This window comes from Lissotriton helveticus, chromosome 6, assembly GCF_964261635.1.
Source record: "Lissotriton helveticus chromosome 6, aLisHel1.1, whole genome shotgun sequence".
NCBI lineage: Eukaryota > Metazoa > Chordata > Amphibia > Caudata > Salamandridae > Lissotriton > Lissotriton helveticus.
In genome coordinates, this window is record NC_136067.1 from 1801115291 (window position 1) to 1801129627 (window position 14337).

Below are 14337 nucleotides of genomic sequence, written 5' to 3' on the forward strand. Positions count from 1 at the left end.
ACTGCACTCCTCAGAGTCTTGCTCCATCTTCTTGACTCCCACTCAAGTCAATACAATTCCATCTTGCCAGCCATACATTTGATGTTGTAGATGGAGTATAGTACAATAATGTAGCCTCTAACAGTCCCTCCATAACAAGTGAACCGTACAGTCATGACTACAGCCATCCTCTATTTCATTTGAAATCTGCAACTCATCACTGTCTTACTCTTAAGGCTACCACCTCTGTCTGCACGCATTCATAGACGACTCTTCAGTGTCAAAACTTGAGCAGGCATTCACAACTGAAGTCAACTTGTTGTGACTCATCATTACTTTTAAAAGGCTCGGCACTCGGCAGCATCTGTGATCAATCATCTGACAGTGAAAGACAAGAGCAAGACAGGTATATTAAATGAATGATGCAATGCATTGCATTGGATGTTTAGCTGACTCTGAGCAAATGTGCATGGAATTGAAGTATACTAGTAACTTCAGACTCACGTGATAGCCAATTTTTCCATGTTATTTAATAATATAAATTATTTACGCACTTGTGTTCCTACTACTACAGGTGCAGTCAGGACTTAATGTATCGTAGTCACTCACTACAGACTGAGTTGCTGTTGCTGTTGGACTAGACGTGCCACACCTGATAATGATGGTGACACCACCATATCTTTGCAAGCTGTCAGGCAGTTGGATCTGAGGTGATTGATGTACGATGTTTCTTGGAGTGGAATACAAGGTAAATACAAATAAGAGGCACAGCACAGTAGACCCAGGCTAATTCATGTGTGTGCACTGTGCAGTGGTAGAGTACAATAGTGGTATGATTGATGACTGAGAATGACGCATTGATTTTGTAGATTAATTTTGAAAACGCTAGGTTGCTGTTTATGCCCCTTTCTCTGGCTCAGTCAAATTTTTAGGGAAATGCAGTTTGTGTTACGGGCAACCCTGTGTCGGGGCGTGGGTCTGTTCTGTGCTGGCTCCTGTCTTTTCTTGTACTTCTTGATTAATAATGATGTGCAACTAGTAGACTTATACATAACATATTGTATCGAAGCCGCCTCAGTCTGAAAGTCCTCTCTTACGACTACTCCGCTTGTATTTTTTTTTGATCTTCACTGTATTACAAATACAATTTGTTTAGGTCATTCACATTCTTTTGTATTTGCCTTTTCTTTCCCAATCCACACAGGCTGGACGTTTTTCACCCACTGCTATTATGAGCATCAACTCACCCTTACCACTAATCCTCATCATCAAGCAATTGGATGGCGGGAAACCAAGAATGATATTCAGCGTGTCCTTTTCCTACGTATTCCTTACATTCATTGGCTAGTGGATCATCAACATCATAAATCATCGTCTTCATTGTTTTGCTTTTGTTGTCTCCATGCGTACTGTTTTTCTTTCTCAAACCTTTCCCAAACCCCCGTACCCATCCACTCAACAAACCCTAACCCTCTTCCCCCGGGCTGCGTGGTTTCATTGAGGTGTGATGTTTGTTACATTAAATACACACCAACAATTTGATCACGCGCTTGCTGGGGCAGATGTGGTGAAAGCAACAATAGTGAAATTTCAACAAGGCATGGCCAGGATCTTCTTCTGCTTCCCAACTCAAGCTCTGTGTATAATGCCAAATAATTTACCATTACCATCAAACAACGAATACATCTAATTGGCGTCATTGTTTGGGTTTAAGTTTACAGCATTATGATTTAGAAAAGTTTGACGTTGACGTGAGTAGTACTACAACTACAGTTGAACTTCTTATCTTCTCTTGCACTTATTTTCCAGTCCCCAAAAGCATTGTTTTGTTTCAGTTTAGCAGTTGCAATATTGTTTTGGATCAGTGATGTAATGAGTGTACTTCTACCCCCACATTGTCTATCACGCAAATGACTGCCTCTTTCTTTTTGTCTCAAAATGCTACTGGCAGGGTCTGTCTACTACTACTATCACAGAAGTTTAGAACCACAGATTCTTCTCCATTGTCTTGGGAAACAAATGCAGCCCTTGCAGTGCCACACTTCATCATCAATCATCATCAGCAATCACAGGTAAGATAAGTTTGCTGTGAGGTGTATAACGCAAGACAGACTGGTAGTTCTTCTATACTACAAATATAACTCGGTGAGGGTTGACCGCATCTATCTGTCTGCATGTTAAAGATGTGGCCAATAAATTTTTTTCTTCGAAAGCACTGTCCGCTGACCTGCATGGCCAATTAAACCTTGCGATGTTGCACAACGTACATTATTCGGTGAAACAGTCCCCCCTCCACCCCCCCAACAAACACAAATGAACTTCAAATGTTTTCTTTTGAAAATAACTTTGTGTCTCATTTATTTTACCATAATATAAAGAAAGATGATACAAAAATAAAATATATATGAAATCTTACCCCACAGCTGTCCCTACCCTCCCCTAACCCCAACCAAATTTCCAAGTTCAATGTAAACCCCAACACCCAATTCCCACCCACCAACAAAAGGATTGAAAAAGGGGCAAACAAACAGGGTCCATCTCAAAGCCGGCGGGCTTTCAAGTGTTTGTCCACAATGAGCTTCACCCGCTCCTCCATTTCATCCTCGAGCCTCGCTACCCGGAGGAGAATCTTTTTTTGAAAATCACGGCACCTACACTGGCATGCATGTTGTGGGGGGGCGGCCGATGATGAAAAAATCCGGCGGCGGGCGGCTGCCTGACCACGGCGACGTACTCCTGCAGGCTTGGGGGCCGGGGCATTGGAAGAGGCAGCAGCTGCTGCCGCCGCCTCCTCCTCCTCCTCGGCCTGAGCCACCAGCCGGCGGTAGGCCTCAACGATGGCCTGCAGTTTCCGCTGCCGGGCCCGGACTGCCAACTCCTTTCTTGTTGGTTTTGAAGGAGTAACTATAAAGAAAGAGACAGAATTGTTGTAATCCAAAATCCCAGCAAATCAAGAACACAAAATGTATTCAACACATAGTGACACAGTACAGTAGCACTAGCAAGCAAGCTGAGTACAAAAAATTGTGTTGCATCTACGGCCTATATAATTAATTTGTTGGACTTTTTGGCACGGCATTTTAGCCTGCCCTATTAGCATGGGTGTACTTCAACGGTCACACACATACGAACAACTGTCTTTTTCATATCTAATTTTATATCATATACTCTGCTTCCGGGAACAGTCTCAAACTAACATTAATTAACAGGGGGCAGCTAGTAGTAAATGTCTAGTAGAGACTATCATTCTTTATATCACGCAACAAACCTTAGGTGGTTTGTGTTTCACCAGCAACGACCCATACATCCAGTCGTCCCCTCCTTCCCTTGCCTTTGGGTTTGACCAAAACACCGCTGCTGAGACTATACTAGCCACCGATATTGGGTGTGTCTCCCAACCACGCAGGCAGCTGTGTTTTCCCCTTTCCATGCTTCCACAACAACCCATGCATCCGACTGCTATCAGCCACCTGCATTGCTGTTTCCAAAGTATCCTTCTATATTAGATGATTGGTGCTTTTTCCTTGCTCCTTTCATCATACTTAAAATCGATCTCCTTAGTGTTGTTAATCCATCGCGGTCATGTTGTGAATAAGACTTAGTCTGCCACCAACCTTTCACAGCTGAGTTGTAGTCAGATAGAAGAGGCCTGTTATTTTATCAATTCTCGCCGGTGGTAATGCTAAGCATGGTAAATTCGCTAATGACAAATAAAGGTGGCGTCATATACTGTCCAGTAGAACTTCAAGTTCGAGTACAGTGAGGAAGTTTTCCCCTCCCACCAAGTAATGCGGATCACTATTGAATGTAACTTACCATCGCCCACCGCTGTTGGATCCTCCCCCACTGCTGCTGGTTCTGGTGTAGGTGCCTCTGGTCCTCCTGTCCCCTCCGGGATCGCCTCTGCTGACGCTGCGCCGCTGTCCCCGTCGGCACTGGTGGATGGTACCGGTTCTGCACCTATAAAAATAAGTACACCTTTTTAGATGGATGCACAGCCCCCATTGTACTTGTTCACCAAGAATGGAGTTCTGCAAAACAGTTAAGTACAACGTAATCAGTAGTAGTCCACATTGCATAGTACAGCAGAGTCATTTGTTATGGTATGGTACCCAAGCTCATCTCATCTGCTACTCTAGTCCTTGGAAATTTGAACTGAACCATGTAACCTTTGTACATCAATGTATACAGTTTTGCGCATGCTACCTCGCAGCTTGTTGCGCAGTACGAGAAGACGCCTTTGATGCCACATGATTGTTCAATGCATACACCTGAAGAGGTTGGAAAATAAAAAGGCCCGTATTTACTTTTTTTATGTGGATTGTGGAATCGAGTTTGCTTAAAGGTTACACCTTTTTTTAGCATGACTGGAAAAAACTTGCATAAATGTATTTCATACTGTCTAACGTGCACCACTTTTGTCATTATTTTTCGGCAGATGAGAAGATTTCCTTCTACGAAGCAGAGATTTCCAGAGCTTACCAAAAAGAGGCATATGTAACCAGTATACGTTCAATGGTGAGGGGTCTCCGACATTTCCCACATTTCCCTATCGTGCACTATTAGCTGTACAAATGTAGATTACTTTATTCAGCCTTTTTTAACTCTGGATTTTTTCTGGTGGGCCCCTTGACGTATTTCACGGAACAACTTAAAAACATTGATGTTACTTACTTACTTCTAACAAAATAAAGCTTTTGAAGTACCACATTGACTCTGAAGTATATTTTCAGTGTCTGTTGTCTTGTACACTTACACGAGTGAGTGAGCAAAAGGGGGTTACTTAGGTTATGGATTGTGTAATAAAAAAGCATTGGACATCTTGGTATTGGGGTTCAGGAGTGGGATAATTGAATAATTGACCAATGACTGAGCCCATATAGGTTGTTGTTCAGTGAATTGTGGGTTCCTCAGAGTTCTGTGACTGAGGTGTAAGTAAGGTCCAACCTGCCTATCACCAACATCCAATTTTCTGGTGCATACATAGTTATGTATGTGACTGCACAGAAGAATACCCACAAGAGTAGTAGTGGTATACTAATGTTTACAAAATACTAGACCAACATCTGGATGCATACTTGGTTGGTGTCAATTGGCAAAGCAGAGACATTACAGAGGAAAAAGCATAAGACAGGAGTGGACCCTGTGCCTACAGCTATTCTATCACAGATTTTTTGAAAAGATTAATACCTTAACTAAAGAGTGGGCAACAGGGCAAGCTTACCTACAGACAGTCTAATACTAGTAGTAGCACAGAGAGTCATAGCAGAGGCTCTTTGAAGGAACAGAAAGGCAGGGACAGATACCCAAAATTTTGAAAACATAATGAAAATCAAAAAAGCATTTGTCAAAATTTATTTAGGAAGGAAATGTCATTAATCGGTTGGAAAAAAAGCTCCGTTAGAAAGTTAGGGAAATATCATTGTTCCAAAAGAAAGCACTGTTGGACTTACTGGGGACAGCAGCAGGATCCTCAGTAGAGGAGCTCTGTGCCTGTGGTTCACCCGCCGACTCGGTCCCAGCCTTCTGCTTGCCCCTGGGTTCTGTGGTTCATGTAAGAAATAATAAAGAAAGAGAAAAACATTGAGTGCTGTGAAACATAGACATCATTTTAAAAACCACTGCTAGAACATTAAAAGAAACAAACATTGATCTACCATGACTACTGCCTTGCAGGATTCACTGACTGTATACTTGGAGAAAACAACTCAAATGTTCCATAAACATTCTGCTTGCAGATTACTAAGTAACACAGAGGCAGTAACACCTGAACAACACCACCGATTCAAGAATGGGGTAAGCAATTATCTGTAAGTAGGCATTTCTTTTTTATTTTTCCCAGCAAAATGCATAGATAGTTCGGCTACTGACTGAATGCTACTGCTGCTAAGCCTACCCACTCACTAAACAAACTACATCAGTTCTATGGAGGGCTGAGGCAGGGGCAGCTCTAGGCTCATGGTTGTCCTGGGCATGGAGCGTAGGTAGGGGGCCCCGGAAGAGGAGGTCGGGGCGGAGCACGGAGGCCAGTGAAGTGGGGGGAGTCAGGGTGTTTGGAAGTGGAACAGAGCCGGAGGCACCAAATCCCTGCAAGGGGCCGCCACGCAAATATGTATCCATCCATCCTCAGAGGATTATTAAATTAAGGATATATATTGATGTGGTGGCCCCTGGCGTTTGGTGGCCCTGTGCACTTGCACAGCTTGCACATGCGAAAGCCGGCCCTGGCTGAGGTAAAGAAACTTTAGCATTCATTGCCAGAGGAGGTTTCATGCAGAAGAGAAGGCCGTGAAAAAAATGATACAATATGCAAACTACGTACAATTATCCATCCGCCGCTATTTCACTGACGGACAAAGGAAGGACAAGACTCTATTAATAGCATTAACTAACTTCAGTTCTCTACAATAAAGAAAATCTCACATCAATAAACAGCAAAAGCTAGCGCCAAGTTGAAACAACACGCAAGAGTCAGTGAAGAAGAGCAGCACAGACCAGTGTCATACAATTACAGTAGATATAACGGAATACATCGGAAATGTAACTAGGAGCACCACTCATCGCGTTACTTATTCAGCCAAGATTTAGAAAGATACAATAACAATACTTATACTACAATAGAGATATATATATATATATATATATATATATATATATATATATATATACATATTCACTGAAAAAACCATAGGTTATAGACCATATATAGTTAGGAATTAGCATTTACAAAACCTTGAAAATTCACTGAAAAAAACATAGGTTATAGACCATATATAGTTAGGAATTAGCATTTAAAAAACCTTATTTTACTCACACAAAACCATTGAAATTCCATATATAGTTAGTTGTACTAACTATATATCGCGCATCCGCAATCCACTGCTGATCATGTCACATATTACATCATTCATGACATGGTCAGTGACATCACTGATGACATCACTGATGACATCTCAAATGACATCACTGATGACATCTCAAATGACATCACTGATGACATCACTGATGACAATATCCAGTGACTGTATTTTTCTGTAAAGTTAAAATATGTCTTGAGTGGATGTATAAGTGTCTGGATGAAGGATTTAGTAGGTGCATGACTGACTGTATGAGTGAGTGATTAAATGTGTCTCACTGAGTGCATGGGTTAGTGACTAAACTGTCTTAATTTGTGCATCATTATGTCTGTTGTTCTGAAAACTGCTGCATGTGTTGTTCAGTAGCTATATGAGTAACCATATGGGTTATTGATTGGTTGCCCAAGTATTTGTATGGGAGACTGAGTGTGTGTGTGGGTGGCTGGGAGGTGTATGACTCTGTGCATAGATGTGTGAGCAGTTGATTCACTAGATGTATGGGTTCAAAAGTGCATGTGGAAACAGCTGTATGGGCGGTTGACTGTGTGCATGAGTGTATTGGTGAGTGAATGGATATCTCAGTGCTACATGTCAAAGTAAGTACATATGTAAAACATAGTACATGTGAGAGTTGGCATATATAAATAACTGTGCATAAGAGCCAGTGAATGTGTGAGTGGCTGTATGGATGATTGTGAACTTGTATTAGGGATTGTAAAAGAGAGTAAATATGTGTTAGTATATGTTTGAATAAGTAAGGTGTGTATAACTGTATAGTTGAGGAAATGGAGGTGTGATTGATTGTTTGCATGACTGACTAGGTGTGTGTGTAACTTCATGGATGAGTGACAATCTGTGAGTCTGTGTTTACACTGAGTGTATCTAAGGTTATATTAGAGTCTGAAGAGGTTCATCGTATTATCACATGAATGATGTCATCAGTGATGTGATCAGTAATGTCATTTGAGATGTCATCAGTGATGTCATCAGTGATGTCATTTGAGATGTCATCAGTGATGTCATCAGTGATGTCATTTAAGATGTCATCAGTGATGTCATCAGTGATGTCACTGACCATGTCATGAATGATGTAATATGTGACATGATCAGCAGTGGATTGCGGGTGCGCGATATATAGTTAGTACAACTAACTATATATGGAATTTCAATGGTTTTGTGTGAGTAAAATAAGGTTTTTTAAATGCTAATTCCTATCTATATATGGTCTATAACCTATGGTTTTTTCAGTGAATTTTCAAGGTTTTGTAAATGCTAATTCCTAACTATATATGGTCTATAACCTATGGTTTTTTCAGTGAATTTCAATGGTTTTTTAATAGCAAATATCATAAGCTGTCGAATATCAAGTACGTGGTAAGAAAAAACATTTTCGTGTTTATGCACACTGATCTGCTTTGAATGCTGCCCCCCCCTCATTTCTATTAGGAGTACTCTCTCTTTGCAGATAGTGAAAGGTAGTTAACGCAGGCCTTTGCCCCCGTTGTAATCCGTCGTGCCTGCTTCTCTCTCCATTTGATTGATTGTTATCCAAGCATTTACTGTTTTAGAATTGGTTCTCTTTGGTTCATTCTCTATTTACAAACAAGCACAGAGTCGCAATACTCTGTTTAGTCTTTGCAGATAGCGAAAAATCGTGTAAAAAAACAAAAGGAATCGAGCAAAATCAGTAGGCCACTAATGGGATCTCTTTTTGACCTCGCTAAAATAGAAACATTAGGAACAACCCCTCATGACAAATACAAAACTAGTGAGATGAACTGAACTCCACACCATGATGGCTGCAATACAGCTCGGCTCCGCCACCCACCCCGCCCAAAATAACGATAAACTCTATGCAAATATTACAAATATATACAACACACCAGCAAAGTAACAGGGTAAAACATTTTATTAAACAACTATATACATAACTATTTTATACTTTTTGTTGCCCGATCCGGCTAGCTCAATCGATCGAGCATGAAACTCATGCACTCTGATGGTTCAAAGTTTTGAGGAGTGCTTGTAACACTGTCTGAAGCCTATTTGCACTTGCTTCAGCTTCACTATTCTCAAAGTAAAGTGGGGGCTGTTTGAGGACGTGACTGCATTTGTGAACAATGTGATGCGGTGCCACCCTGAACCGCTTGACGGAGGCCCCCGAGGGACGGTGTGATGGCGCGGACTCGGAGGGGGCGCTTGGCTCCGGCTCCCTCCCCAAGACGTGTTCTCCTGGTGTAGCCTGAGATCGCCCCCGACATAGGTGGCCGGCTCCCGGGATCAAGCGGAACTATTTGCCTTTTGGTAACTCTTCCATTCTTGACCTTGTCCCACAATCCGTTTCACCTAAAGACACGCTGTAGTGGGGCGCCCCTTTACCATTTCAGTTGCCATTCCGCCCGCTTTTGCTACACTGTGCCTCTTCCGCTATTCAGCTGTTTACCGCCCGCTCTTTCGACTACAGCGTCTCGCTCACCATGTAGTTGAGTTGCTCCCGCTCTTGCGGTGCAGCGATAGGCGGCTGCCACAGGACTCTCAAAATGGCGGCCGGCTCTTCAGATTTGGGCGTGGTCCACTAAAATTGCCCTGCGACACCTTGGAACTCGGACGCTTGTCTGCTAGAGATTGGTCTCCATTCTCGAAAGCGTCCCCTCAGCCTTGAAGATTCTACAAAAGTCTTGGGGGCCCCCGACTCCCGCAGGCTTCTGGTGGGGAGCGGCTAGCATTATTGCTCGTGGAATGGCCACGACGGAGCTACGAAATGGTGGTGCTCTCATGCTAACACCAGCTTCAGTCTGAAACATCCAGAAACACTGTAGACTACCAATTCGATCAGTTCCGGTAGCGCCCCAACGTGACCCGGTAGAGAAGAACTAGCCCTCCCCTCTTTGACTGATGGTTCTTGTTGCCTGTCCCTTCTGTTGTCATTTAACAGAACTATTTAGCCTGCTGAAAGGGGTTGTGTTCCGACCGCTGGTTGGTGGAGACATTTTGACTATATTCTGGACCTGCGTTGTCGCGTAATGCGTCATATGACGCGCCGCGTTAGCGCATCCGGAAGTGATCCGTGGCGCGACGCGCAGCGCGTAACGTAAGCATAACAGGTCATGTGACTTGTTAATAAAACTTTTCATTGGTTCATTTTACTTTTCTTATTCTAATGATGAAAGGCTTGGTCATATGACCTAAAAATTACGCTTTTTATTACTTTCGAACATTATTTTTTCTTAAATATATGTTATAATGTTCCAGGCTAATGTACTTTCCCGGAAAATTTACAACTGTCCTGCAAGTAAAATATATTCCTTTTTCAAGAAAAAGGGCGTTTCTTCGTCCCATGACGGAGCCGTTGAGCAAAAGAGGGTCGGCCTGCTGTCTTAGTCGCCGATACGCCTGAATATGAGATTCTTATCGATCACTTTATGTTGCAGGAGTAGAAAACACAACAGCCCTTGACCATTTATCTTTACTGCGTTCCTGCGTATTATACCTTTTACCCTTCATGTAATTGGTCTGCTTTATTTCACTTGCCTTTTACTGATTCTAAAACAGTGACTATTATTAAAAACTTTACCAATGTATATACTACTACCATGTTTTCTTTTAAAAACCTTTATTGTGAAAATGTCATTATACAAATAATGGCCTATAACCACGTGGGCCGGCCACGGAGCAAACTGTAATCGTATATGATGAGTAGACATTTACACTGTAGAGGAACGTAACGGGCGGGCCATTAGGTTGCAAGAACTAAGGTGTCTAACAGTTGCGGAATCGGTGGACGTACATTTTATAATTAAAATACGACAGGGCCAGTTACAATAAAATTATCTAGATATACATTTGCGGGCAAGTACCATGGGTGACGTTAATTCGAACTTTCAATAGTACAGTAATCAATAACACATCAGAACCTAATATCAATAGGGATATCGAAATATTCAATCTATTCTCGTCCCCGCCCGCCATGTGCTTTAAAACTGCATACGTATCTCGTGATATCAAGGTTGTGCAACCAGTACACAACAAGGAGTTACGAGTCCCATTTATTCCGGCGCCATTTTGGGCGAGGACGGGCAGGTCCAGGATATAGTCAAAATGTCTCTACCAACCATCGACTATGATGATGTTCATATGCTGTATTTATTAGAGTAACACTCATCTGTCCACATGAAATTAATTTGCCACAATCTAAACATGTAATTTTAATCTTTCCAAAGTTCTTCTAAATATTTGGGACCGTTTCCCTTGCCTCTGATGCTGTCAGTGCCACTTCTTTGATGAATGTACTGGCAGGTCGGGGGTTCTCCTCCAAATCTCTCTTTTATGCAGCACTATAATTAATCGGTGCCACCTCTCCATATGACGATGCATGGTATAGTTACCATAACTATATTTTTTTTCGGTTCCTCTGGAGAGTACATCGTGGCAGATGAAGCGTGTAACGTACCGGGCATTTACCTTTTTTTGCATGTAGAGGAAAGGAAAAAAAATTCGAGAGTCCGAGTTCTAAGCTGTCCCAGGGCCATTTTAGTGGACCAGGCCCAAATCCAAAGAACAGGCCGCCATTTTGAGAGTCCTGTTGCAGCCACCTGTCGCTGTAGCATCAAGAGCGGCCGAAACTCAGCTGAATGGCAACTGAAACGGTAAAGGGGCGCCCCACTACAGCAGACGAGCCTCCACCTAGGAAGGCCCGTTCACGCCGCCTCCCCCCCCCTTCGGGCACCCCACGCCGTTATTCGGAGCAGGATTGTAGGATGGCCACACCAGTGCGGCAACTTGCTAGACACCACCTCGGTGCTAACCGAATCTCAGCGCCTTGTGGTGTCTTCTATTCAGAAAATATTGTTGCGCTGCCTTTGGCCCTATTCGCACATCGGTCCGCTACTGACGCCACCTCACAGGCCAACGGGGCGCCCCACGCCTACTTTCAGCATTGTAGGATGGCCACACCAGTGCGGCAACTTGCTAGACACCACCTCGGTGCCATCCGGATCTTGGCATCTCAGCGCCTTGTGGTGTCTTCTATTCAGAAAATATTGTTGCGCTGCCTTTGGCCCCATTCGCACATCGGTCCGCTACTGACGCCATCTCACAGGCAAACGGGGCGCCCCACGCCGACTTTCAGCATTGTAGGATGGCCACACCAGTGCGGCAACTTGCTAGACACCACCTCGGTGCCATCCGGATCTTGGCATCTCAGCACCTTGTGGTGTCTTCTATTCAGAAAATATTGTTGCGCTGCCTTTGGCCCCATTCGCACATCGGTCCGCTACTGCCGCCATCTCACAGGCCAACGGGGCGCCCCACGCCGACTTTCAGCATTGTAGGATGGCCACACCAGTGCGGCAACTTGCTAGACACCACCTCGGTGCCATCCGGATCTTGGCATCTCAGCGCCTTGTGGTGTCTTCTATTCAGAAAATATTGTTGCGCTGCCTTTGGCCCCATTCGCACATCGGTCCGCTACTGCCGCCATCTCACAGGCCAACGGGGCGCCCCACGCCGACTTTCAGCATTGTAGGATGGCCACACCAGTGCGGCAACTTGCTGGACACCACCTCGGTGCCATCCGGATCTTGGCGCGTTGTGCTGCCTTCGGCCTATTCGCACATCGGTCCGCTACTGACGCCGCCTCACGTGCCAACGGATTTTCTACGCTTTTTATACCCTATGCCGCATAACAGGTCATGTGACTTGTTTATAAAACTTTTCATTGGTTCATTTTACTTTTGGTTTCCTAATGATGGAAGGCTTGATCATATGACCTAAAAATAACACTTTTCATTGGATGAAAACTTTTTTTTTTCCCAAACGATGAAAGCCCCACCTTGTTTCTGGATGTTTCAGACTGAAGCTGGCGTCAGCATGAAAGCACCACAATCTCGTGGCTCCGTCGTGGTCATTCCGCGAGCAATCATGGCAGCCGCTCCCCACCGGAAGCCTGCAGGAGTCGGGGGCCCCCAAGACTTTTGTAGAATCCTCAAGGCGGAGGGGACGCTTTCGAGAATGGGGTCCAAGACCTAGCAGACAAGCGTCCGATTTCCAAGGTGTCCCAGGGCCATTTCAGTGGACCAGGCCCAAAAAGGAAAGAGCCTGCCGCCATTTTGAGAGTCCTGTGACAGCCGCCTATCGCTGCACCGCAAGAGTGGGCGCAACTCAGCTGAATTGCGGATTTTGACACAGTGGACCAAAAGCGGACGGAATGGCAACTGAAACGGTAAAGGGGCGCCCCACTACAGTAGACGAGGCTCCACCTGGGGAGGCCCGTTCACGCCGCCTCCCCCCCCCCCGGGGCGCCCCACGCCGTTATTCGGAGGGCGGCAACTTACTGGACATCACCTTGGTGCCATCCACATTTCAGCGCGTTCTGCTGCCTTGGAACTATTCGCACAACAGACCGCTACTGACGACCCACCCCCCGGGACGCCCCACGCCGGATACCCAAATCAGTGCGGCACCCAGGCAACATTACCTGGGTGCCGTCCAGAAATCTGGACGTTGTGCTGCCTTGGGACTATTCGCACAACCGACCGCTACTGACCATTGTTCCTTCTTTTTCCCTAAAAATGTTTAAATGTTTTTACTGTTTTTGTTTTGTTGTATATATTTATAAGTTATTAAAGTTTTATAATCCTACTACTTTGTTGGAGTGCTATATATTTTTAATGTGGCACATAATTGTAAAAACTTTGATGTACAAAGAGTCATCCCTGGAATCTTCCGCTTCAGGCTCGGTCCCCTCCCCAATCACAATACAGGATGGTTTTCAGATAGTAGGAACGCGTGTGGTGTGACGGATCTCATCGGGAGTGGGCCTTGATCTACTATAACTCCTTTGAAGAGGGGTGATTCTTTACAGCTGGGGCCATAAACTACATCTGCAGGGCTAGCTGATAGCCTGGGACCGGCCTGGACAATCGGACACAGAGGAAGAGGAGTGTCAGAGGGTGCGGTAGTGAATAGGGCGAAAGGGAGGTGTCGGGCGGGCACAGGGTGTGATTCTCAGGGAAGAGCAGCGCAGATGGGGGGAGGTTTATTGCCCATGCATAAGACAGAGAGCGGGGGTGACCAGTGCCTGGGGGAGATGCTTGCGAGGGTGGGGAGCCATGCTAAGGATCGACAGCGTGCAGAGAGTGGGTCTGGTCAAGGCATCTAAAATGGCTGCCGGCACGACAAAAGTGTGGCATTTGAAAAAAGGCAAGATGGCGCAGACAATGTTTTTCAACACTTCCTGATTTCCTTCGAATCGAACGTTAACAGACGTTGGGGCATATTACCAAAGTTAAGCGATATTTATCCCTAACGATGCTTAGCAACGAATTTTTTACCGCTAAGCATCGTCAGAAATTATCGCAGATAAACCTTGCTATTATCAAGGTTTATCGCAAATGCGATAAAAAACGGCCGCAATGCATTAATATCGCTGAAAAGTCAGCGATATTCATGCATTACCGAGCTAATGCTCTTAGCCATGTTATCCACCTCCCATTGGATAACA

General features: G+C 44.4%; 1 protein-coding gene across 1 annotated transcript in view; it reads right to left on the reverse strand.

Moving 5' to 3' along the window:
- Nucleotides 1–2338: 2338 nt before the first annotated feature.
- Nucleotides 2339–14337, reverse strand: part of LOC144762880 (uncharacterized) — a 37061-nt gene continuing 25062 nt past the window's right edge. Inside the window, exons 3-5 of the mRNA XM_078648165.1 lie at nucleotides 5433–5522; nucleotides 3796–3939; nucleotides 2339–2883 (exon numbers count right to left, since the gene is read on the reverse strand). Coding sequence (XP_078504291.1) covers nucleotides 2519–2883; nucleotides 3796–3939; nucleotides 5433–5522 — 599 coding nt within the window. The 3' untranslated portion in view covers nucleotides 2339–2518. The remainder of the gene's footprint in view (nucleotides 2884–3795; nucleotides 3940–5432; nucleotides 5523–14337) is intronic.